This window comes from Saimiri boliviensis, chromosome 1 (genome assembly GCF_048565385.1).
Source record: "Saimiri boliviensis isolate mSaiBol1 chromosome 1, mSaiBol1.pri, whole genome shotgun sequence".
Classification (NCBI taxonomy): domain Eukaryota; kingdom Metazoa; phylum Chordata; class Mammalia; order Primates; family Cebidae; genus Saimiri; species Saimiri boliviensis.
Window position 1 is genome coordinate 144628907 of NC_133449.1, and position 27354 is coordinate 144656260.

General features: G+C 42.6%; 1 protein-coding gene across 1 annotated transcript in view; it reads left to right on the top strand.

Moving 5' to 3' along the window:
• The window catches only part of PKD1L3 (polycystin 1 like 3, transient receptor potential channel interacting), a 95873-nt gene that overhangs the window by 48128 nt on the left and 20391 nt on the right, over positions 1-27354 (top strand). The window contains 11 exon segments of the mRNA XM_039476673.2: positions 10192-10388; positions 11346-11545; positions 12351-12528; positions 13776-13968; positions 14069-14303; positions 17079-17178; positions 20328-20468; positions 21786-22058; positions 22061-22084; positions 22087-22209; positions 22212-22253. Of these exon segments, the coding sequence (XP_039332607.1) occupies positions 10192-10388; positions 11346-11545; positions 12351-12528; positions 13776-13968; positions 14069-14303; positions 17079-17178; positions 20328-20468; positions 21786-22058; positions 22061-22084; positions 22087-22209; positions 22212-22253 (1706 nt within the window).

The window sequence follows — 27354 nt, forward strand, 5'->3', positions numbered from 1 at the left end:
ATTAACAGTGAATGTTGATGTTCACTATTAATTGAATTGTTCACTATTAATTGAAATGTTCACTATTAATTGAAATGTTTTTAATACAAATTATTAATATATTATTTCAAACATACATTAGCATTTCTATTGTGTTTGTAAATGGTGCAACCATTATCTTAAAAATCAGAAGCATGACAAGTATAAAACTTAAAAATGTTGCCACTATTTTCTGAAACTGCTTACCTAGAGAATCATTTGTAAATAATTTACTAAGATATCTAGGAATAAAACCATCGCCCAATGGAATGTAAAAACGATACCACTACTTCCATGATGCAAATACGAGGACAAAACGTAAACATAGGGAAAGTGAGAGAGCTGCAGTCTTCAACTGATTTTCAGAGATACCAGTAAACTGGCCAGGCACTATGGCTCACACCTGCAATCCCAGCACGTTGGGAGACCGAGGCAGGTGATACACTTGAGGTCAGGAGTTCAAGACTAGCCTACCCAACATGGCAAGATCCTGTGTCTACTAAAAATTTAAAAAATTAGCCAGGCGGGGCTGGGCATGGCGGCTCAAGCCTGTAATCCCAGCACTTTGGGAGGCCGGGGTGGGTGGATCATGAGGTCAAGAGATCGAGACCATCCTGGTCAACATGGTGAAACCCCATCTCTACTAAAAATACAAAAAAATTAGCTGGGCATGGTGGCACGTGCCTGTAATCCCAGCTACTCAGGAGGCTGAGGCAGGAGAATTGCCTGAACCCAGGAGGCGGAGGTTGCGGTGAGCCGAGATCGCGCCATTGCACTCCAGCCTGGGTAACAAGAGTGAAACTCCGTCTCAAAAAAAAAGAAAATATTAGCCAGGGATGGAGGTGCACGCCTGTAATCCCAGCTACTCGGGAGACTGAGGCATGAGAATCACTTGAATCTGGGAGGCAGAAGTTGCAGTGAGGCAAGATTGTGCCACTGCACTCCAGCCTGGGAAACAGAGCAAAACCCCGTCTCAAAAAATACAAAGATGCTAGTAAACCAAAATAATTAAAGCAATGTGATATACTGGTAAATTCACAGACAGACCAGGAGAACAGTATAATGTGTGTATCTACTTCTGTATCTTTCTAGGTATCCATGTATCTTTCTGTGTCTCCTGAATGCTAAAGATGAGAATATGCCTAGGAGAATATACCTCTGCTACCTGATACACTTCTTCCCTTCAGTTTTCTGGTTCAATATTAGGGCTGTTGGCTTTTTCCTTATGAGAACAAGATAATTGCAAGAGGCCCAAACACCGTGTCCTGGCCAGGCATGGTGGCTCACACCTGTAATCCCAGCATTTTGGGAGGCTGAGGCAGGCGAATCACTTGAGGCCAGGAGTTTGAGACCAGCCTGGCCAACATAGCAAAACCCCATCTCCACCAAAAGTACAAAAATTAGCCAGACATGGTGGTGTGCACCTGTACTGCTTGGGAGGCTGAGTCAGAAGGAAGGCTTGAACTGGGGAAGTGGAAGTCGCAGTGAGCCAAGATCGAGCCATTGTGCTCCAGCCTCAGCAATAAGAGAGAGACCCTGTCTCAAAAAAAAAAAAAAAAAAAAAAAAAAAAAAAAAAAGGCAACCAAACACCGTGTCCTTACATTAAAATGCCTAAAGGCGAAAACATGAAGCTGTTTGTTCTGGGATTTGGCTCCCATCACACAGATGGGGATCTGCATGATTGAGTAGTGAGGATGTCCAGAACAGCAAGAAATGTGTGTTTCTTTATCAAGATCTGCTCCAATCACAATTGCTGTGTAACAAATTACTCCCCAAACTGAGTGGATTGAAACAACCATTTTACTTTTCTCCTGGTTTTGTGGGTCAGAAATTGGGTGAAGCCATGGCGGGGCTTTTTCATCCGGACTGGGTCTACTCATCTGCAGGCTTCTCTGCTAGATTTCCAAAAATGATTTGCTCACAAGGCCAGCAGGTGGCGCTGGCTGTCCGCAAAGCACCTATGCATGGCACCTGCAGCAACCTGTCATTTTTCACAGGGTGGCTGTCTCTTTCCAGAATGGGCAGTTCAACAGAATTAAGTGGGGGCTTTGGCCTTTTACATACTAACTTTGGAAATAAGATTTAAGGAGAAGGGCCATGTACGGTGCCTCATACCTATAAGCCCAGCACTTTGGGAGGTTGAGATGGGTGGATCACCTGAGGTCAGGAGTTAGAGACCACCCTGGCCAACATGGTGAAACCCCCTCTCTATTAAAATGACACAAATTAGCCTGGTGCTATGGTGTTCTCCTGTAGTCCCAGCTACTGGGGAGGCTGAGGCAGGAAAATCACTTGAACCCGGGAGGTGGAGGCTGCAGTGAGCTGAGATCGTGTCACTGTACTCCAGCCTGTGCAAAGGAGCAAAGACTTGAAAAAAGACTTTGAAACTAAAAAACATGGATGTTCATCAAGCAGGAAGTAGGAAAAAAATACAGAACAAGACCCTATCTCCAAAACAAAAGCAAACAAAAAAATACATATTTTAAATTGGGTGTTGCTCGTGTCTGGGAATAAACTGGTAGAAGTTTTCTCTCATTTTTGAAAACTTAGGTCGTGAATACAGTTTGTTTCTCTTCCATATGCCTGTTACAGTTCTAGGTTTGTTTTGTTTCAGTTTCTGAGATAGGATCTCACTGTGTTGCCCAAGCTGATCTTAAACCTCTGGGCTCAAGCAGTCCTCCCAGCTCAGCTTCTTGCATAGCTGGGATTACAGGCATACACCTTTGCATCCAACTAGTTCTAGTATTTTTAAAACATATATAGGTATGTTTATTAATTCAAATATATTCATTTTTGTTGTTGAAATGTGATTTTTTTTATCCTTTAATTTCTGTGTTTCCAGTAGAGGTATGACACCATCACTCTGGGCTTTTTTCTTATTGTTGAAGTAGCTCTTTTAATAGTTCTAATGAGAGGTGTGCGCGTCCATCTTTACTCTCGACTCTTGTTTAGCTATTTAGTTTAGCTGTTTAGCCGGATAGAAATGTTTTGCTATCCTTCCCTTAACACTTCTTTAAAAAAAAAAAAAGAAGAAGAAGAAAAAAAGAATAATAAAATAAAAAAACTTTAAAAAAAGGAGAGGAAGAAAGAGGAAGAGGGAGAGAGAACAGGGGTGTTGCTTTATTGCCCGGGCTGGAATGCAGCCTAAAAATGGGTCTGCCTATAATTGTGCTTAATAATAGAGACATGAAAAAAAACGAGGGAAGAAAAAAACAAGCAGCCAACCAATATTTCATTTAAACCTGTAAGTAGGTGTGATGTGGTGCTGATAAGAGTGTATATTTTGTGTATTTAAAATGGAGAGTTCTATAAATGTTTATTAAGTTTACTTGTTCCAGATCTGAGTTCACATCCTGGATATCGTTGTTAATTTTCTGTCTCATTGATCTGTCTAATATTGATGTTGAAATCTCCCACTATTATTGTGTGGGAGTCTAAGTCTCTTTATAAGTCTTACATATCTGGGTGTTCCTGTATTGGGTGCGTATATATTTAGGATCTTTAGCTCTTCTTGTTGTATTGATGCTTTTGTCATTATGTAATATCCTTCTTTGCTTCTTTTGATCTTTGTTGCTTTAAAGTCTGTTTTTATCAGAGGCAAAAATTGCAACTCCTGCTTCTTATTTATTTATTTTTGCTCTCCATTTGGTTGGCAAATCTTTCTCCATCCCTTTGTTTTGAGTCTTTGTGTATCCTTGGATTTGAGATGGGTCTGGATGAAGCATACCGATGGATTTTGGCTTTTTATCCTATTTACCTGTCTGTGTCTTTGGATTGGGGGATTTAGTCGATTTAAATTTAGAATTAATAATAATATATGTGAGTTTAATACTACCATTTAATGTTAGCTGGCTGTTTTGCCCATTAGTTGAAGTAAATTCTTGATTATGTTGATGTTCTTTACTTTTTGGTATTTTTTAGAAAGGCTGATACTGTTTGTTCCTTTCTATGTGTAGTGGTTCTTTCAGAAGCTCTTGTAAAGTAGGCCTGGTGGTGATGAAATCTGAGTGCTTGCTTGTTCACAAAAGATTTTATTTTTCCTTCATTTATGAAGCTTAGTTTGGCTGGATGTTAAATTCTGGGTTGAAAGTTCTTTTCTTTAAGGATCTTGAATATTGGCCCCCACCCTTCCCTTAACACGTTGTCTTAATACATTGTCTTCTTGTCAAGCAGTTCCTAAGCAGAAACGCTGTGACAGCTAGTTGGCTGGCTAGCAACACTTCCATTTGGCTTGTAAGATGACAATGAGCACAGGTGAATTTATCTTCTTAATAGATTGACCCCTTAATAAAATATCCTTTGTCTCTAGGAATAATTCTTGTCTGCAGGTATATTTTATCTTAGTATAGCCACTCCAGTTCTCTTTTGATTGCTGTTTGCACGGAATATCTTTTTCCATCCTTTTAGTGCGGTGGTGTAGTCTTGGCTCACTGCCACCTCCTGGGTTCAAGCAATTCTCATGCCTTAACCTCCCAACTAGCTAAGACCATAGGCATATGCCATCATGCCTGGCTAGATTTTGTATTTTTAGTAGACATGGGGTTTCACCAAGTTGGCCAGGCTGGCCTCGAACTCTTGACCTCAAATGATCGTCCCACCTCAGCCTCCCAAAGTCCTGAGATAATAGGTGGGAGCCTTCACTACCGGCCCATCCTTTTAATTTCAATTCATTTGTGCTTCGTATCTAAATTACGTCTGTTGTAGACATAATACAGTTGGATTAGGGTTTTTTTGGTTGATTCTACCAATCGCTATCTTTTAATTTGTGAGTTTAACCTATTTACATTTGATATAATTACTAATAACATGAGGTTTATATCTGTCATTTTACTATTTGTTTTCTATATGTATTTTCTATTCTATCGTTTTTTTTTTCCTATATTTTTTATCACTACCTTTTTTAGCTTCATCACAAATGGGGTTCAACGGTTACCCACAGCTACTGGCATAGAATCTACAAATGAACATCACTGCCTTCTTTGTGTTACATAGATATTTTCTAGTCTACTGTATTCTTTTGTCATATCTTTTACTATATGTTTTTAAATTATTTTCTCCATGCTTTCCTGGGCAATTATAAATCCTAATTTATGACAACTTAGCTGGATTAATATCAACTTAATTTCAATGGTATACAAGAACTTCACTCCTATAGCTCAGTTCCCTTCCCACTCCTTTGTGCTATTGTCATACCAATTACAACTTCATGCACTGTGTGTCTATCACATAGATTCATAGTCACTGCTGCATGTAGCTATTTTTTAAGGCAGACGAAAAAGTTGCAAGCTATATATCTATGTTGATGCTTTTTTTTGAGACACAGTCTCTCTCTTTCACCTAGAGTGGAGTGCGTGGCCTGATCTTGGCTCACTCACTGCAGCCTCTGCCTCCAAGGTTCAACAGATTCTCCTGCCCTCCTCCCATTCCAAGTAGCTGAGATTACAAGCGCATGCCCCCATGCCAGGCTAATTTTTCTATTTTTAACAGAGACAGGGTTTCACCGTGTTAACCTGGCTTGTCTGGAACTCCTGACCTCAGGTGATCCGTCTGCTTCGGCCTCCCAAAGTACTGGGATTACAGGCATGAGCCACCACACCTGGCCTGTTTATGCTATTTTTTAAAAAGTTTTAAATGATGGTAAAAGCACATAAATTTTACGATCTTAACCATTTTTAAGTCTTCAGTTCAGTAGTAGTATATATATTCACACCGTTGTGCAGCAGAGCTCCAGAACTTTTCCACCTTGCAAAACCGAAACTCTGCACCCATTAAACAACTTCCTGTTTCTTCCTCCTTCCAACCCTTGGCAACTATTCTATTTCTGTGAATTTTATTACTTCAGATTCCTCATGTAAGTGGAACCACACAGTATTTGTCTTTTTGTGGCTGGCTTATTTTATTTATCATTGTCCTCAAGTTTCGTTAATGTTGCAGCATGTGAAAGAATTTCCTTCCTTTTGGGGTTGGGTGCAGTGGCTCACACTTGTAATTTCAGCACTTTGGGAGGCCAAGGCAGATGGATCACCAGCTTGGCCAATGTTGTGAAACCCTGTTTCTACTAAAAATACAAAAATTAGGTGTGGTTTGGATGCCTGTAATCCCAGCTACGTGGGTGGCTGAGACAGGAGGATTCCTTGAACTTGGGAGGCGAAAGTTTCAGTGAGTCAAGATTGTGCCATTGCACTTCAGCCTAAGCAACAAGAGCAAAACTCCATGTCAAAAAAAAAAAAATCATTCCTTTTTAAAGCCAAATGACGGGCCAGGTGCAGTGGCTCACACCTGGAATCTGAGCACTTTGAGAGGCTGAGGCAGGTGGATCACTTCAGCTCAGGAATTCAAGACCAGCCTGGCCAGCATAGCAAAACCCCGTCTCTACAAAAAATTAGCCAGGTGTTATATTTAGTCCATTCTCATGCTGCTACGGAGACATATCCAACACTGGGTAATTTGTAAAGGAAAGATGTTTAATTGACTCACAATTCAGCATGGCTTGGGAGGTCTCAGGAAACTTACACTCATGGTGGAAGGGGAAGCAAACACATCTTTATTCACATGGCAGCAGGAAGGAGAATGAGTGCCCAGTGAAGGGGGAAGTGCCTTATAAAACCATCAAGTCTTCTGAGAACTCACTATCGCAAGAACAGGATGGGGGAAACCAACCCTATGATTCAATTATCTCTACCTGATTCCTCCCATGACAGGGGAGGATTATGGAAACTACAATTTAGGATGAGATTTGGGCAAAGATACAGCCAAACCATATCAGCTGTGGTGGTGTGCACCTGTGGTCCTAGCTACTCGGGAGACTGAGGTGGGAAGATGGGATGGAGCTTCCAGTGAGCTGAGATCTCAACTCTGTACTCCTCTCCAACCTGGGTGACAGAGCAAGACCCTGTCTCAAAAACAAAAAAAACTAAACTAAATGATACTCCATTGTGTGTGAGTGTTCATATACACCACATTTTGTTTATTATCTTTACCTATGTGGTTACCTTTACTGGTATTTATTTCTTGCTGTTTTGAGTTACTGTGTAGTATGTAGGGCAGGATTATTAGAGACAGTTTTTTGTTTTATTTCTCTTGAAGTGTCTTAATTTCTCCTTGATACTAATGCACATATACATATACATGTATACATATACATATATGTATCTATAAAGAAAAATGAATAGAAAAATAAGGATGCTTATTTCTCCATTTTTGAAGAATAGTTCTGCTGTATATATAATTTTGGGCTGACAACCTTTTTCTTCCTATACTTCAAGTGTATCATCCCATTGCTTCCTATTCACCATGACTTCTGATGAGAAGTCAGCTGTTAATCTTATTGAGGAGCCTTGTACATGATGAGTTGCATCTCTTGCTGCTTTCAAGATTCTCTCTCTGTTTCTGGCTTGCACCAGTTATATTATGAAGTGTACAAGCAGATCTCTTGAGTTTATTCTACTCGAAGTTCTTTGAGCTTTTTAGATACATGATAATCTTTCATCAAATTTTGGAAGTTTTCAACGATTCCTTTAAATCTCATGCCTCTTTATCCTCTTCTGGGACTCCTAAGGTGGTTCACTTGGTGGTATTCTACAGCAGTCTGAGACTCTGTACATTTTTCTTTATTTTTTATTTCTGTTTTTCAGAATAAATCATTTCACCTTACCTATCAGGTAATCAGGTTTGCTGATTCTTTTTTGTGCCTGCTCAGGTCTCTCTAGTGAAATTTTCATTTCATTTGTATTCTTCAACTCGAGAGTTTTTATTTGATTTTTAAAAATTTTCTCTTCATTGATATTCTGTATTTGGTGAAACATTCTCATTTAATTTTTCAAAATGGTTTACTTTAGTTCTCTGAATATATTTTAAATAGCTGATTTAAGGCCTTTGTCTAGTAAGTCTGGTGTCTCTGCTTCCTTAAGGATTATCTGTTAACTGCTGTTTTTTGTTTTCTGTATGTGAGGGCCATACTTTCTTGTGTCTTTGCATATCTTGTGATTTTTGTTGTTGGTGTTGAAAACTGGACATTTTAAATAACAAAATCTAGCAACTCTGGAAGACAGATTTTCTTCCCCTCCTCTAGGATTCATTGTTTTTAATGTTTGTTGCTGTTTGCTGGTTTGCTTAGGGATTTTTCTGAATGAATTCTGTAGTCTGTATCCCTTGTTTGTGGAAACTGAAGTTTCTGATCAGGTAGCTTAGTGTTTCGCTAATTACTGAACAGAGATTTCCTGAAACGCCTAGAACTAATAAGTCACTGACTATTTACCAAGGGACTCTGTATGCATGTTGGGTCATGCCTTCAACATTCAGAAAGGCGATTGACAATTCTGCGTTGGCTTTCACTTCCTCCTTGCTGAGAGTCCACGTTTTTTAGTTTCAAGACTTTTGTTTCCTTTTTTTTCTTTCTTTCTTTCTTTTTTTTTTTTTCTTTCTTTTTTTTTTTTTTTCCTTTGAGACAGTCTCACTCTTTGCCCAGGCTGGGGTGCAGTGGCATGATCTCAGCTCACTGCAACCTTCGCATCACATCCTGGGTTCAAGTGATTGTCGTGCCTTGGTTTTCTGAGTAGCTGGGATTACAGACATGCACCACCATGCCCAGCTAATTTTTATATTTTTTGTAGAGACAGGGTTTCGCCATGTTGGCCAGGCTGGTCTCAAATTCCTGGCCTCATGTGACCCATCCACCTTAGCCTCCTAAAGAGCTGAGATTACAGGTATGAGCTGCCATGCCCAGCCAAGATTTTTAATTTATTTGATGTCTGTTTTTTCATGATATTTTAGACTTAAGTCAACATTATTCCTTTTCTATTTTTTTCAGACAGTGTCTCTGTCACTCAGGCTGGTGTGCAATGGCATAAGCACAGCTCACTGCAGCCTTAATCTCCTTGAACTACAGGTGTGTGCCACTATACTGGGTGAGTTTTTTAATATTTAAAAATTTTTTTAAAGTAGTGACAGGGTCTTCCTGTGTTGCCTAGGCTTGTCTGAAACTCCTGACCTCAAGCAATCCTCCTGCTTTAGCCTTCCAGAGCACTAGGATTACAGGGGCCAGACAGTATACCTGGCCTATTCCTTCACTTAAAGCATCCTGAAATACTTACTTTGAAGTTTTTGTCACACTGTCCCATTAAATTAATTTCTTTTGAGCTGGATTGTTGTTTTCCCTCTCCCTCCCACTCCTCTCCCTACCACTGCACCTCCAGGTACACATACACCATCCCGTCCATCCCTCCCACAACAAACACCATCTCTCACTGGTTTTGCTACTGTTTTCATTCTAACCCTTCGCATCTCTAGTTTAGAACTAGGCCTTACATATTATATGGCATTTTGGAGCTCCTATTGTTCAATGAAATTTATGAAACTAGGAATATTGCAGATCTTGGCATAAGCCAGTGGATCTCTTGACTCAGTTTCTGGTCGTCAGACTGTTCTTTTTTTCTCACCTTATTACTACCAATGTGTAGCCCTACAGAGGTTTTTTTGTTCTCAAGTATTCTTTCATGAGCTCCAGGCTCAACCCTGGCTTCTAGCAATGAAGTTGGCTTTGTCTCTCCCTCTCCTGCACCCAATGAAACATTTTTAGTTTCAGTTACCCTACAAAAGTCAAACTCACACCTTTGTACTACCTCTTCCAGATCTAGAGCTCAGTAATCCTGCGGCTTCTACCTCCCTCTCACCATCTTGTTTTCTTATTCTACATGTCTTTCTCAGATGTTTATTTTGTGTTTAAGCCCAGCGAAGTCATTTTGAAGAAGAAGCCTCTCTTTTTATATGTTATTTATAGTTCCTCCAAATTTTGAATACAGAAAGTGCTCAGAGTATGAATTCACCAAACTATTTTGAATAGAAGTTTAATATAAACTTTTGAAGAGTAAAATATTTATTAAAACTCATAAAGCTAAAACATTTTTAATTTTAAACTTGCATACCATAAAAATTATCCTAAACTTTTTGTCCTAAAATAACAAAAGAATCTTACATGGACACATTAGTGTGATGGTAAAAGAATTGAACATAAATAAATGAAAGAACTATATTATCTGAAAGCTTATTCATAGAGGTGTTGAATAGAAGCTTGTGAGTTGCTGTGTCACTTGTTGCTTGGCAAATCACATCTTAAACTGGGGTACTTTTAGAATAAAATCTCATGTATGTCCTCTTCTAATTTCTCTTTTCAGACATCTGTTTTCCTCCATGATTGTAGAAAAGTTCACCCAGGATTATCTGTGGCTTTCAGTTGCAACTCGGCATCCCTGGAACCTGTTTACAAGAGTCCAGCGGCTGTCTTGCTGCATGACACTGCTCCTCTGCAACATGGTCATCAGCATTATGTTCTGGAAGATAAATGGCACCACTGGCAAGAGAGATGAGCAAAGTATGGATGTGCCCTGATATGGGTAGTAAGCAAAAGCAATCCTTTTTTTTTTTTTTTTTTTTTTTTTTTGAAATGGTCTCTCTCTGTTACCCAGGCTGGTCTAGAGCTCCTGGCTTCAAGTGATCCTCCTGCTTCAGTCTCCTGAAATGCTTGAATTACAAGCATGAGTCACCATGTCCAGCCTACTATGCAATACTTTTACTATACTCCACTCTCGTTACTTTCAGGATTAGAAACAGAATCATGTTGTGTGATATGGTTTGGCTCTGTGTCCCCACTCAAATCTCATATCCAACTGTAATCCCCCCAGTGTTGGGGGAGGGACTTGCTGGGAGGTGGCTGGATCATGGGGGCAGTTTCTCCCATACTTTTCTCATGATAGTGAGTTCTCATGATATCTGATGGTTTAATTGCTTGAACCCAGGGGGCAGACGTTGCAGTGAGCCAAGATTGTACCACTGCACTCCAGCCTCTGTCACGGGGAAAAAAAAGTGTGTGGCAGTTGCCCTGTCACTGTTTCTCCTGTACCATGTAAGATGCCTTGCTTTGTACAGCATGTGAGGTGTAATGCCATGTAAGGTGCCTTGCTTCCCCTTCACCTTCCACCATGATAGTAAGTCTCCTGAGGCTCCCCCAGCCATGCAGAACTGTAAGTCAATTAAACCTCTTTTCTTTATAAATTACCCAGTCTCAGGTAATTCTTTATAGCCGTGTAAAAACAGACTCATACATTGTGCCTTTTCTTACACTGCCCTAGCATTAGAACATTCTAAAAGATTTTCTCAGTGTTCTCATTCGTTAACAAATGAATACAATATAATCTTTACTGCCATGATAATTTTATTCCTAGATAAACATAGTTAGCTTCCTCAGTAAATAGTTAAACCTAGGAGGGGAACAACTTTGAGATTATTTTAATAGTTGAAGATAAAAGTTGATGTCATGCTTTTCTTTCAGTGGGTACGTTTGCTGTGGCCTGGTCTGAACTGCTCATCAGCATCCACACTGCTCTCATCCTCTTCCCAATCAATCTTGTCATTGGGCAGCTCTTCCCGTTGATTCAGCCACGGGAGACTGTGCCCCTCTTTCCTCCCATCCAGGTCTCCTGCCTCTTAGATGCTTCTGTTGAGTCTCTCTCTGTCACAATGGTAGTTGAGGTAAGTTTGGTATCAAATTTTATTTTATTTTTATTGCTTGCTTGTTTGTTTTGAGATAGGGTCTGGCTCTGTTGCATAGGCTTGAGTGCAGTGGTGCAATCTCAGCTCACTGCAGCCTCAGATTCCCAGGCTCAAGCAATCCTTCCAGCTCAGCCTCCCAAGCAGTGGAGACTACAGGCATGTGACACTACATCTGGGTAAATTTTGTATTTTTTTGTAGAAACAGGGTTTCACCACGTTGTCCAGGCTAATCTCAAACTCATGGGCTCAAGCCATCCTCCCACTTAGGCCTCCTAAAGTGCCAGGATTACAAGCGTGAGCCACCTTGCCCAGCTAGTATCAAATTTTACAGATGAATTACATGCTCTCCTTCCCCACACAGTGAAAGAGAGCAGTGGAAAGAATCTCATGAAAGGCCGTCTGGGTCCTTTTACCTGTAACGTATTTTTCCCAGTTCTTGTCCCCTGAGCTGTGATTAACCACATCTTTAGCTTTTACTCTTGGTTGTGAAGTATTCTGAGGACTAAGTGGGAGTGCATAGGTACCACTCTGGCCTGTTTTAGTCTTTGATGTTTGATCAAATTGTCTCTTTTTTCATTCCGCATTCTCTCATAAAACTGGTATTGCAGCTACTGTGAGCTGTGAGGTGACTGCTTTCTAAAAAATTCGAACATGAAAAATTGAGGTTCTTCATGCTAAGCAGATCCCCTTTTGACTAAAGAAACAGCCTTACCACCTGTAATTGCTACAAATCCCGAGTTAATGAAAAACAGGCTGATTTTTCTCATCTTGGTTCTATATTCAGGAATTAAGGGAAACTGTACAATTCCTGCTCAGGAGACATACATACCTACTCTCAGAGTGTGAACAACTGTCATGGAGTTCTTGCAACATTACTAAGCTGGTGGAACTTTTATCCAGCCTTCTGTCTTCTCACTTGGAGGGTCAAGGCTGTCATCAGGCAGAGCACCACTGGGCAAACGGTAAACTTGAGTAGATTTGAGTAATGAATGTTCCATCTGCCTCCCACTCCCTTGCCTGTTTCTTTCTTTCTTATTCATAATGCTGATACAACCTTCTGCTTGTTTTAATTGCCTTAACCTTCTAATATAGAGCTGATGGCTTTGTTCTCCTTGATGGCGTAGACAATCTATCTGGTAATACAAAGTATGGGTTTAAAAAAAAAACACACACAGGCCAGGCATGGTGGCTTACACCTGTAATCTAAGCACTTCGAGAGGCTGAGGTGGGTGGATCACCTGAGGTCAGGAGTTCAAAACCAGCCTGGCCAACATGACAAAACCCTGTCTCTACTAAAAATACCAAAGTTAGCTGGATGTGGTGACACATGCCTGTAATCCCAGCTACTATGGAAGCTAAGGCAGGAGAATCCTTGAACCTGGGAAGCGGAGATTGCAGTGAGCTAAGATTGCACCATTACACTCAGCATGGGTGACAGAGCAAGACTCCGTCTCAGGAAAAAAAAAAAAAAAAAAAAAATACAGGAAAAATGTTCTCTGGGCCAGATGCAGTGGCTCATGCCTGTAAGTCCCAGCACTTTGGGAGGTCAAGGCGGGTGGATCATGAGGTCAAGAGATCGAGATCATCCTGGCCAACATGGTGAGACCCTGTTTCTACTAAAAATACAAAAAGTAGCTGGGTGTAATGGCACGCACCTGTAGTCCCAGCTACTTGGGAGGCTGAGGCAGGAGAATCGCTTCAACATGGGAGGCAGAGATTGCAGTGAGCCGAGATCATGCCACTGTACTCCAGCGTGGGCGACAGAATAAGACTCCATCTCAAAAAGAAAAAGAAAAGAAAAAAGAAAAAAAATATTCTCTGTATTAGACTCACCTATCCCATCTGCTTTGTTGAAGGCTGTGGAAACTTGTCATCCTTTTTCTTTCATGAGATGGTGAGATGATGCAACCTATAGATAACAGTTGGAGTCTCGTGGGCACTAGTATAGGTCACATGTACTGCCATTCTGGCGAAGAAGTCAGTAAGGTTTTGAAAGTCTTCAGATCAAAGCTTAGAATTTTACAGTTGTTAAAATTCACCAGTATCCTCAGAGAAGATGGTAATACTGCAAGTGTTGGGTACAGTCCAATCTCTGCTAGTAGTGGGAAAATTTAGCCACCTCATCAACTAATGAATTGCTCATCTCTACGGCTAATTGCTACTTACTGAAATCCACTTGTGAAAGTGTCAACTTGAAATATATTTTCAGTTGTTCCTGAAAACCACCATCATTTCTGCTGTTACCTGTGTAGAGTTCTGCAGAGGCTAAAATCGCACTTAGGCACTCTGGGTCTCACCCAGGGTCACCAGACTTGTGACCTCCTAGCTGCAGCCAGCCATCTTCAAAAACTTCAGGAACTCTTGGAAACACACATGCTTCCCACGGAGCAAGAGCCATTCAGGTAATGCACCACACCAAGCCTTCTTTATCCCCTGTAAGCTTCCTCATCCTCTCTCTCAGCTGATGGGTACGAGATTATTCCTTCAACTTTTGTTCTTAAGGGAAGTCACCAGTTTCGCCATCCTGAGCTCAGAAGAAGGAAAAAGGCCCATCTCTAATGGCCTGTCCAAATGGTTGAGTTCATTCTGCTGGCTCCTCCTGGGTCTCACTAGCTTGGCTTCAGCCTTCTTTACAGCACTTTATAGCTTGGAATTGAACAAAGACCAAGCCACCAGCTGGATGATTTCAATTATTTTATCAGTGCTTCAAAATATCCTCATCAGCCAGCCAGTAAAGGTATGTGAGGAATGGGAAGAACCACTGGAGTTGCACAAGTTTGGGAAACTGAGGTCCCTTGGTGTCAATCCAAGGTGCCTAGTGGTTTTGACAATGTAACATAAACATCAAAAACCAAATAGGCAAACCAGGCTGGGCGCAGTGGCTCACACATGTAATCCCAGCACTTTGGGAGGCCAAGACGGGCAGATTGCTGGAGTCCAGGTATTCAAGACCAGCCTGGGCAACATTATGAAACTCCATCCCTACAAAAATTACAAAAACTTAGCCAGGCATGGTGGTGTGCTCCTGTATTCCAGCTACTTGGGAGGCTGAGGTGGGATCGGTTGGCCTAGGAGGTTGAGGCTTCAGTGAGCTGTGATTACACCACTGTACTCCAGCCTGGGTGACAGAACGAGACCTTGTCTCCAAAAAAAAAAAAATGGCAAACTGACATTTGTTATGGATATGTGTAATTCATCACAGAAAAAACTAAGAAGTATGGCAGAAACGGACTGGGAGCGAAGAGGACAGTAACCAGTAACAAATCAACAGCCTAAACCACTTCGAAAAAAACAACCAACAAAAAACTTAAATTTTTTATATTTAAGGAAAATGTCAAACCCACGCAAAAATGTAGAGATTAGTATACTGCATCCTAAAGTCCTATCACCCAGCTTCAATAATAACCAACTCATGGTCAATCTTATTTTGTCTGTTATGTTGAGGGAAAAATATCAGACTTCGTATCATTTTTTTCCATTTCACACATGTTAGTCTTTATATTTCTAAAAGTTATGGACTCTTCCTTTTAAAACGATTATAAATACAAAGAGACAGCTTGTGAGAATTTTGGGAGTGATGAAACTACTGGGGATCTTTTTTATTTTTTTAAGATAGAGTCTCATTCTGTCACCCAGGCTGGAGTGCAGTGGTGTGATCTCGGCTCACTGCAATCTCTGCCTCCCGGGTTCAAGCCATTCTCCTGCCTCAGCCTCCCAAGTAGCTGGAATTACAGGTACCCACCACTATGCCCAGCTAATTTTTTGTATTTTTCGTAGAGACGGGGTTTCACCATGTTGATCAGGCTGGTCTCAAACACCTGACCTCAGGTGATCCATCTGCCTCGGCCTCCCAAAGTGCTGTGATTACAGGCATGAGCCACTGCACCCAGCCAACTACTTGGTATCTCAAACCCCCCGTCTAGATACAAAGCCTGGCCCTGGCCCAAGCCCACCGGCCCAACCCTGGGAAGTCCAGTCAGGGCTGAGCAGACCACACTGCAGGCAGGCAGGTCCCAGAGAGAGAGGAATCACTGGCAGATTCTTCCTAGTGAAATAAGGTGGAGTAAGGGGAGTGTGGCCCCAGGCTGAGAATATCACCCCTCTTCATTCTCCTGAGGATTGGAATGGAACTTTCTTGCCCTCCATGGAAATCTAAGGGATGGAGGAATACTTGTTTACTCTAACAGATGCTTAAGGTCTTACTCGATTCTAAGATTCCTTAACTTCTTTTGCTAACCTGAGATTTCATCCTGGGACTTGTAAAAAACTGACTCTTCGCCAGGTGCAGTGGCTCATGCCTCTAATCCCAGCACTTTGGAAGGCCAAGGCAGGCAGATCACTTGAAGTTGGGAGTTCAAGACAACCCAGGTCAACATGGTGAAACCCCGTCTCTATTAAAAATATAAAAATTAGTTGGGGCCGGGCGCGGTGGCTCAAGCCTGTAATCCCAGCACTTTGGGAGGCCGAGGCGGGTGGATCACAAGGTCAAGAGATCGAGACCATCCCGGTCAACATGGTGAAACCCCGTCTCTACTAAAAATACAAAAAATTAGCTGGGCATTGTGGCGCGTGCCTGTAGTCCCAGCTACTCAGGAGGCTGAGGCAGGAGAATTGCTTGAACCCAGGAGGCGGAGGTTGCGGTGAGCCGAGATCGCGCCATTGCACTCCAGCCTGGGTAACAAGAGCGAAACTCCGTCTCAAAAAAAAAAAAAAAAATTGGCTGGGCATGGTATGCATCTACAGTCCCAGCTACTTGGGAGGCTGAGGCAAGAGAATCACTTGAACCCAGGAGGCAGAGGTTGCAGTGAGCTGAGATTGTGCCACTGCATTCAAGCCTGGGTGACAGAGTGAGACTTCGTCTCCAAAAAAAAAAAAAAAAAAAAAAGTCTGGATCTTCATGAGAGGTCTTCCAAAGACAGCGATATTACTGAATATCACAAATCGTTTGACAGTGTAAACTTCTCCAGCCAACCAGATTAAGAACTATAAGCAAAAAAGAGGAATATTAACAGTATTTAGAGTCTGCTGGCCCTTCTCCAGGTCCCCATCATTGTACAAAAATGACTGAAATTAGTTTAGTTTTCCATTGAAATAAAGGGCCGAAGCCAGGCACAGTGGCTCATGCCTGTAATCCCAGCACTTTGGGAGGCCAAGGTGGGAGGATCACAAGGTCAGGAGTTCAAGACCAGCCTGGCCAACATGGTGAAACCCTGTCTCTACTAAAAATGCAAAAATTAGCCAGGCATGGTGGCATGCACCTATAATTCTGCTACTGGGGAGGCTGAGGCAAAGAATTGCATGAACCCAGGAGGCAGAGGTTAGAGTGAGCCAAAATCATACCACTGCCTTTCAGCCTGGGCAACAGAGCAAGACTGCATCTCAAAAATAAAAATAAAAAATAAATGGCCAAATAATTGAAGTTTTTCAATTATGCCCACCTCTTTACATAAGGTATCATCTTCTGGGTCTGTAATTCCTGCTCACAGTGTTCTCCTGTGGTTTTCCTGCGCAGGTGGTCGTCTTCACATTCGTCCACTCACTGATGATGAGCAGGGTGCCACGGCTTCACAAGGAGAAGGAACAACAGACCAAGAGGATCTTGGCACTCTCGGGTAACGCAAGTAGTTCTAACAACTACCTAATTTTTCAAAAAGCAAATTAGATCAGATCAGTGGTACTCTGGCCACCTTGCTGACTCAGATAAATTAACCCATTCAAAGGACTTGTCTCTAACCAACTGGTTATTTCTCTTCTGCCCAAGACTAATGCACTTCCAGGCGAGGATCCTCACCTAGATCATCGCATTCTCCCTCCTAGTGCTTCATCTCTCCCCTGCAGTTTATTTTTACGTTTTTGAGATGAAGTTTTGCTCTTGCCGCTCAGGCTGGAGTATAATGGCGCGATCTCGGCTCACTACAAGCTCCATCTCCTGGGTTCAAGTGACTCTCCTGCGTCAGCCTCCCGAGTAGCTGGGATTACAGGCCTCTGTCACCACACCCAGCTAATTTTTTTGTATTATTAGTAGAGATGAGGTTTCCCCATGTTGGCCAGGCTGGTCTTGAACTCCTGACAGATGATCCACCCTCCTCGGCCTCCCAAAGTTGTGGGATTACCAGTGTGAGCCACTGCACCCAGCCTCCCTGCATTTTAGATCTCCTTTTCATCTGTCTGTCTCCCTCCTTTCTCCTCTCTCTCTCCTCCCTTCCCTCCCTCCCCTCCCTCCCTCCCATGAGCTGGAGGTGCCATTTTCCACGGCTCCCTATCTGGAGCTTCATGCCTCCAAGTGTGACTGAATCATTTGCCTCCCCACAAATCCACTTCTTTACTATATCTTCTCATTCTCATCAAGTGCATTAGCATTCTCTAAAAAAGTCAGAATACATAATCCTAAATTCCTCTCGTAGTTTCAACATTTAGTGACCAAGCCTGAGAAAGCCTACTCTCTAAATAACTGGCTAGGGCTAACTTATCACCTGGGTGAACCTCAGAAACACAATCTTGGGCAAAAAGGAGCTTGCAGAAAAATTGGCACAATATTTTAATAACGTAAAAACGATGCGTATCTTGATTGGAGGATACACATGTATCTCTTCTATGCATTTATAGATAAAGTATAAAGAAATGCATAGAAATGACGAACTCCAAAATTCAGGAAAGAACTGCCTCTGAGGGAAAGCAGGGGAAAATGCCATCACAGAGGGGTACGCAATAGACTTGATGTTGCCAGTCACTTCTTTTTTTTTTTTTTTTTTTTTCTTTTTTGAGACGGACTCTCATTCTTGTTGCCCAGGCTGGAGTGCAGTGGTGCAATCTTGGCTCACTACAACCTCTACCTCCAGGATTGCAGCGATTTTCCTGCCTCAGCCACCCAAGTAGCTGGGATTACTAGCATATGCCACCATACCTGGCTAATTTTTGTATTTTTAGTAGAGATGGGGTTTCACCATGTTGGCCAGGCTGGTCTTGACCTCCTGACCTCAGGTGATCCAACTGCCTTGGCCTCCCAAAATGCTGAGATTACAGGCATGAGCCACGTCACCTGGCCTCCTAACAGTCACTTATTTTTTAAGCGGTGATCTACTGCTAAGCAGTAGGCACTCCATTCCTTGTGAGATGAAAAAACTTAATCTGACTTGAAACTGCCTCCTGTCCATGACCAGCCGGCCAACATAGTGAAACTCTCTCTACAAAAAAATACAAAATTAGCTGGGTATGGTGGTACCCGCCTATAATCCCAGCCTCTTGGGAGGCTGAGGCAGAAGAATCCCTTGAACCTGGGAGGGGGAGGTTGCAGTGAGCTGAGATCGCACCATTGCACTCCAGTCTGGGTGACAAGAGCGAAACTCCATCTCAAAAATAATAATATTCTGACTTCCCTGCACGCACTTTAATTCTCTATGCATTCTGAACTGTTGGTCTCTCTGCCTAAAAAAGAGGTTTTTTTTCCCCCTTATCCTCACCCTTGTTCATCTGGAGAGCTCTGATTAATCCTTCAAAATAAATGTCAAATGTCACTTCCTCTGTGAAGCCTTCTCTGACTTTCTTGGAGAGATTTATTTGCTGACTCTTCACTGATCCCATGGTACTTGGCACATACATGCTGCAACTTTCATGCCTTCCTCTATTTTTTTTTATTTTAATTTTTTTTAGGTGGAGTCTTGCTCTGTCACCCAGGCTGGGGTCCAGTGGCATGATCTCGGCTCACTGCAACCTCTGCCTCCCAGGTTTAAGCAATTCTCCTGCCTCAGCCTCTAGAGCAGCTGGGATTACAGGTGTACACCACGATGCCCAGCTAATGTTTTATATTTTTAGTAGGGACAGAGTTTCGCCATGTTGGCCAGGCTGGTCTCGAACTCCTGAGCTCAGGTGATCGGCCCGCCTTGGCCTCCCAAAGTGCTGGGATTACAGGCATGAGCCACCACACCTGGCCTCATGTCCTCCTCTAATTCACTGGCTTTCTCTCACTCTTAATCCGTCTCTAGATTCTTCTATTCATGGCGTTGTGTGCAGACCAGCAGCACTGTCATCTCCTGGAATTGTCAGAAATGCAGAATCATTTTAGCAGTTATCCATGGGGTGGAAAAATTAAAAGTAAAAAAATTAAAAATAAAAACATAGAAATGTAGACTCTTAGGCCCCACCCCAGAATCTTTATTTTAACAATATTCCCAGATGATTCCTATGCACATTAACATGTGAGAAATGCCACTATAGAACAGTGTTATCAAAGTGTGGCTCACAGACTAGAACTGTTTGTTTCTAGTCTAAGATAAGTACAGGAATCAAGAATAAGCATTTGAAAACTTGAGCAATTTGACAGCCTAACTTTATACCTATTAAATCTAATTTTCAAAAACAGGCTTTGTATTTTACCTGCTTTTGCTTAATTTTTTTCTTTTTTTATATATGTTTTAATTTTTTTTTTTTAAAGACAGGGTCTCAGGTGGATCACCTGAAGTCAGGGTTCGAGATCAGCTTGGGCAACATAGCAAACCCCCTCCCAAAGTGCTGGAATTACAGGCATGAGCCGCTGTCCTCAGCCTGGTGACTATTGCATAGAAGTAATCAGTCTCCAGTTGACTGGAATTTTTTAAAAAACAGGTCCCTTATAATAGAGAGTTTAAGAAGCACTGCATAGGTAGTTTTACTCCTTGTTTCTTCAGGATTTAAATGGAGGTGCTCACATAGATGCTCAATGAATGGTGAGTGACCGCTTAATGAAATATAACATTTCTTTGGTCTACATTTGAATTTTTGACAGCAAAATGTTCTTCATCGGTACCAGGTTCAAGAGATAAGAACAACCCCATCTACGTAGCCCCAACTATGAATAGTCCAACTAAGCACCCAGAAAGAACCCTGAAAAAGAAGACACTCTTCAAGCTGACTGGAGATATTTTGGGTATGGAGAGGAAATGGCAACATATTGGTAATACAACACTTTTTTCAGAAGGGAAAGGAAGAGAGAGAATAAAATGGAAAATAAAGAAGGGTTCAAAAGCTATCTTTTAAGATCTTCAGCTTGTGAGATTTGGGATTCCAGCAAAGCAGGTGGGATGGTAACTGGACAGACCCCTGACCTTGGAGTCTAGAGATTTCTTTTTTTTTTTTTTTTTTTGAGACGGAGTTTCACTCTTGTTACCCAGGCTGGAGTGCAATGGCGCGATCTCGGCTCACCGCAACCTCCGCCTCCTGGGTTCAGGCAATTCTCCTGCCTCAGCCTCCTGAGTAGCTGGGATTACAGGCACGTGCCACCATGCCCAGCTAATTTTTTGTATTTTTAGTAGAGACGGGGTTTCACCATGTTGACCAGGATGGTCTCGATCTCTCGACCTCGTGATCCACCCGCCTCGGCCTCCCAAAGTGCTGGGATTACAGGCTTGAGCCACCGCGCCTGGCCTAAGTCTAGAGATTTCATTGTGTGCTTGAGTATGTCACTTTTTCCACCTGCAAAATGTAGTAACACTTGATCTACGGAGGGAAAATGAAAATGATTTGGCAAAAGCCTATTCTGGAGGTGCTAGCTGACTGGCTTCAACACATCTGGTTCATTATTGTATTCTCGAATCCAAAGAAGACAAATTCTGTTTATATCATGGCTTCGCTTCTAGTGAACACAGTCAGATAAGTGAGATGGGGTGCACGCTTAGTCCTTAGAGCTAAACACAACATTTCTTGTGTGGGCTTTTATGTATCTTTGTCTTTTTTTTTAATGGAGTCTCACTCTGTCGCCCAGGCTGGAGTGCAGTGGTGCAGTCTCAGCTTACTGCAACCTCTGCTTCTGAGGTTCCAGCGATTCTTCTGCCTCAGCCTCCCGGCTAGCTGGGGTTACAGGCATGCACAACCACACCCAGCTAATTTTAATATTTTTAGTAGAGAGGAGGTTTCACTGTGTTGGCCAGGTTTGTCTCAAACTCCTGACCTCAGGTGATCTGCCTGTCTCGGCCTCCCAAAGTGTGAGGATTATAAGTGTGAGCCACTGCACCTGGCCTGTGTATCTTATTTTAAGTAAAATGTATGATTAGTGGCAGAATAATTCTGGGAAGAAAATGTGTATGTGTGTATTTATAATTATTAGATTGAACCATATGAAATTGCCATTTTTTTTACTGGCTTTGACCTACATATGTCTATAGACTTAGGAAAAATGAAGAAAAAGGCATAGACAATTGCTCAGTCAACCACTCAACTATGACATTTTTTTCCTCTTCTAAACTAGTACAAATCTTCTTCCTTACCCTGTTGATGACTACAATCTACTCTGCAAAGAACTCCAATAGGTTTTACCTCCACCAAGCTATCCGGAGGACCTTTGCTCACCGTTTCTCAGAAATCAAGCTTCTTCAGGATTTCTATCCCTGGGCCAATCACATCCTCCTTCCTAACCTGTATGGGGATTACAGAGGTAAGAATGCAGTCCTGGAGCTCAGTCATTGCAAATGTGGGATACAATTAATTTTCCAAATACCCGCTACCAAGACCCATGAGAAAGTGAGGAAGGTCAGCTGGCTTTTATTGATACGGCCATACCTGTGGGTGTCCCAAGGGCCTATTCCCTGAACATCATCTAAGCGGGTTCAGTTATATCTGTTCACCCAGGCCTAAGGGGCTGATTTCCACTGATGAGCTTCACAAAAAGCTGACAGGAATGAGAATGGTTTCAGTGACATCATGAGAAGGAACTGGAGTGACCCCTGGGACTCAACCACACGTAGCAAAGAAGGCTGTTAGATAAGTGCAAAACCAGGAATGTGGTTTCGCTGGAAAGATCTCCGCATGAGATGCTATTCTGGCCTGAGCCATCTTCCCCAGTCTGAGTGTGTCTCTGTAACTTTACCTTTGTTTGGATGGGTACCCAGTTCAGCCCCCACAAACATGCATGGGACTCCTGTAATAAGCTGGGAACTGTCCTAGAAGCTAATGATAAAAAGATGGACCTGATAGGGTTTGCATCTTCAAGGAACATCACCATGCAGAGGAGTTAGTACGCTTTGCTGTGGACAGTGATGAAGAAATGCTAAAGAATGACTTTCTTAAGGAATGCATCTTTTTTTTTTTTTTTTTTTTTTGGTCTGTTTTTTGTTTTTGAGATAGTCTCAGTCTGTCATGCAGGTTGGAGTGCAGTGGCATGATCATAGCTCAGTGAAACCTCTGCCTCCTGGGTTCAAGCAATTCTCCTGCCTCAGCCTCTCTGCTAGCTGGGGTTGCAGACATGCATCACCACACCTGGCTAATTTTTTTTTTTTTTTAAGACGGAGTTTTGCGTTTATCACCAAGACTGGAGTGCAGTGGTGTGATCTAGGCTCACTGCAGTCTTCACCTCCTCGGTTCCAATGATTCTCCTGCCTCAGCCTCCCGAGTAGCTGGGATTACCGGCATATGCCACCACACCTGGCTGATTTTTGTATTTTTGGTAGAGATGGGGCTTCATCATGTTGGCCAGGCTGGTCTCAAACTCCTGACCTCAAGTGATCCACCCGCCTCAACCTCCCAAAGCACCAGGATTACAGGAATGAGCCACCACGTCTGCCAGGAACATTTCTTGATCAGTATTTTTCCACCAGTTACCAACTCTGTCATTATATAACTGTAGATCGTGTTAAGTAAAGCTGCATTCTGAAAATTGTTACATTGATTTATCTCAGGATTGGTGGCTTCCTGATGAGATTTGGATCATCTAGGTTCCTGAAAAAGAATGTAAAATACATTTTTATCTCAGCAAACATTTACAGTCTTTTCTTAAAGGTGTGGTTGGTGTATTTGGGTGAGTTTTTATAGATGACAGCTCCTGTTTATTGCATGTTGAATCTATTTAGTTCAATTTTTTAAAAAAATTTTACTATTAGAGTCAGGATCTCTCTCTCACCCAGGCAAGAAGACAGTGACAGGATCTCATCACACTACGGCCTTGAACGCGTGGGCTCAAGCAATTCTCCTGCCTCAGCCTCCTGAGTAGCTGTGACTACAGGAGTGTGCCACCATGCCCGGTTAATTTTTCTTTTTTTTACAGACAGTGTCTCGCTATGTTGCCCAGACTGGTGATGTTAGTTCAGTTTTAGGTGGTAACAGTTCTGGATTCAGGGTATGTTCTTCCCCGCCCCCCCCCCGCCCCCGCCAAGAAACTGTTTTACTCTGTTGTCCAGGCTGGAGTGCAGTGGTGTGATCTCAGCTCAGCTCACTGCAACCTCCACCCATCAGGTTCAAGCAATTCTCCTGCCTCAGCATCCTGAGTAGCTGGGATTATAGGCGCCCGTTACCATGCCTGGCTAATTTTTATATTTTAGTAGCAGTAAGGCTTCACCGTGTTGGCCAGGCTGGTTTTGAACTTCTGACCTGAGGTGATTCAGCTGCCTCGGGCTCCCGAAGTGCTAGAATTAAAGGCATAACTCATCATGTCCTGTCCAGGGCACATTACTTGCAGTCTGTAAATCTACCTTGTGCTGAACAAAATAATGAATCAAAATAACTGGACCAGGCCCAGTAGCTTATGCCTGTGATGCTAATGCTTTGGGAGGCTATAGCAGGGGGATCTGTTGAAACCAGTAGTTCAAGACCCAGCCTGGGCAACATGGCAAGATCCCATCTCTACAAATATTACATAAATTAGCCAGGCATGGTTGCACATGACTATAGGACCAGCTACTTGGGAGCTTGAGGTAGGAGGATGATTTGAGCCCAGGAGTTCAAGGCTACAGTGAGCCATGATTGCACCACTACACTCTATTCTGAGCAGAACCAGACCCCATCTCAAAAACAGTGGGCCAGGTGTAATCCTCACATCTGTAATCCCAGCACTTTGGGATGCTGAGGTGGGTGGATCATGAGGTCAAGAGATCGAGACCATCCTGGCCAATATGGTGAAACCGCGTCTCTACTAGAAATTTTTTTAAAATTAGCTGGGTGTGGTGGCACACGCCTGTAGGCCCAGCTACTCAGGAGGCTGAGGCAGGAGAATTGCTTAAACCGGGGAAGCGGAGGTTGCAGTGAGCCGAGATCACACCACTGCACTCCAGTCTGGTGACTGAGCGAGACTCCATCTCAAAAAAGAAAAAAACAAAAATAGTGACTGGATCTCTGGCTGTGGTCTGCACCATCATGGTAGGCATAGTCTCTCTTGTACTCGTTGACTATAGTATGTAGTGTCTTGGCCGGGCACAGTGGCCAGGCCTGTAATCCTTGAGCCCAGGAGTTAACGACCAGCCTGGACAACATAGTGAGACATTGATCTGTTTTTTAAAAATCGAAAAATTTGAAAAAGAATCATTTTGCAAATCAGTAAAATATGAATCTGGAGAAAATCTAGCCAGGCACAGTGGCTCATGCCTATAATCACAGCACTTTGGGAGGCCAAGGAGGGAGGATCACTTGAGCCCAGGAATTTAAGACTCAGCCTAGGCAACATGGTGAAAACCCCATCTCTACAAAAAATATGCAAACTAGCTGGGCATGGTAACACACACCTGTGGTCCCAGCTATTTGGGAGGCTGGGGTGGGAGAATTGCTTGAGCCTGGGAGGCGGAGTAAGACCATGCCTCCAAAAAAAAAAAAATCCAAGTGGACAACAAGGGTATATTGTGCAACTCTTCCTCGTCCCCTAGTCCCGCTTCTCTCAAGAAGCAGCTGCATTTCCAGTTTATTATATATTCTTTCAGAGGTAATGGCCACATGTGGTGACTCACTTTGTGAGTATAATCCTAGCACTTTGGAAACAAGGCAGGCATATCACGAGGTCATGAGTTCAAGAGCAGCCTGACCAACATGGTGAAACCCCGTCTCTACTAAAAATAAATTAGCTGGGCATAGTAGTGGGTACCTGTAATCCCAGCTACTCAGGAGGCTGAGGCAGGAGAACTGCTTGAACCCAGGAGGCGGAGGTTGTGGTGAGTCAAGATGGCACCACGGTACTCCAGCCCAAGTGACAGAGTGAGAGTCCGTCTCAAAAAAACAAAACAAAACAAAAAAACACCGAGGTAATGTATGCATTTGCAAATACATTTGACGATGAATGATAGCATGCTATAAAAATTGCCATGTGGCCAAGGGCAGTGGCTCACACCTGTAATCTCAACACTTTGGGAGGCTGAGGCGGGCAGATCACCTGAGGTCAGGAGTTAGAGACCAGCATGGCCAACAGGGTGAAACCACATCTCTACTAAAAATACAAAAAATGAGCCGTGCATGGTAGCACGTGCCTGTATTCCCAGCTACTTGGTAAGCTGAGGCAGGAAACGCACTTGAACTGGGGAGGTGGAAGTTGCTATGAGCTGAGATTGTGCTACTGCATTCCAGCCTGGGCAACAGAGTAAGACTGTCTCAAAAAGAAAAAAATTGTCATGCATTTTGCTTTTTTCCATTAACAATTTATCTGGGGCTTGTTCTATCGGAAAATATGAAGCTGCCCCTATTATGTTTTATTCACATACTGTATAGTATTCCATTGCATAGATATACCATAATTTATATATCTAGCTCCCTTTGGATAGATATTTAGATCATTTCCAGTCTTACTGTTAGCAAGAATATCATTAATATCCTTGTACATACTTAATTCCACAAAGGTGCAAATATATCAAAAGATAAATACCTTGAAAAGGACTTGCTAGGTCTAAGTATATACACATTTTTAATTTAGAAAGACATTGCCAGATTGTCTTAGTGTACCAATAAACACTCCTATTAGCAATATATGGCTGGGTATGGTGGGTTACATCTGTAATCCCAGCACTTTGGGAAGGCAAGGCAGGTGGATCACTTGAGGTCAGAAGTTCGAGACCAGCCTGATCAACATGGTGAAACTCCATCTGTACTTAAAATATATATAAATTAGCTTGACCTGGTAGTGCATGCCTGTAGTCCTAGCTGCTCAGGAGGTTGAGGCAGGAGAATTGCTTGAACCTGGGAGGCAGAGGTTCCAGTGAATCAAGATCATGCCACTGCACTCCAGCCTCGGTGACAGAGCAAGACTCTGTGTCCAAAAAAAAAAAAAAAAAAAAAAAAAAAAAAAAAAAAAAAACAAGAAGCAGTGTATGACAGCGCCTGCCCACATCCCCAGCAGACAACCTGGTAAAAATTGGTGTTTCTAAACAATTCAGGTGTCCCTGAAATACATGAAAGACTTTGCAGCTGCACTCAGAGAAATCCAAGTTCAAACTAAACTAAGATACCCTTTTCCCCTTCTCATAGGGGCAAGACTTGCCCATATGCTTTTGCCTTTTTTCATTCAATCCTTCCCGTATTCTATTTTTAAGACATACATCTGTGTTACTTCACTGTTCAAAACCTCCCAGTAGATTCCCATCAAACTTAAAGTCCCAAGTCCTTCCAAAGCTTACAAGGGCCTGCCTAGTTTGGCCCCTGGTTGTACCTGTTACGTCATCTCTTACTCCTCTGACCAATCACAGTACTGCAGCCACTCAGGCGTCTGTGTTTTCCTTAAATATGTCAAGCTTGCTCTCACTCAGGGCCTCGGAACTTGCTGTTCTCCTGGCGGCTGATATTTACACTGTGTGCCCCTGACTGTATTAGGGCCTCTCCTACACCACCTTCCCAGAGAAAGCTGCTCTAATGCATGGCTCCTCCCCAGAGCACTCTTCATCCCCTTACTCTGCTTAATTTTTCTTCATAGCTCTTATTATTACCTTAATGTTATTTGGTTATTGCCTGTCTCTCTCGCTTCTCAAATACGGGCTCTCTGTGGCCTAAACTCTCTTACGTCCACTGGTATTTCCGGGTACCTAGGCGGGACATGGTGCCTTTGAGCACTCAAGACATACCGATTGAAAAAATGA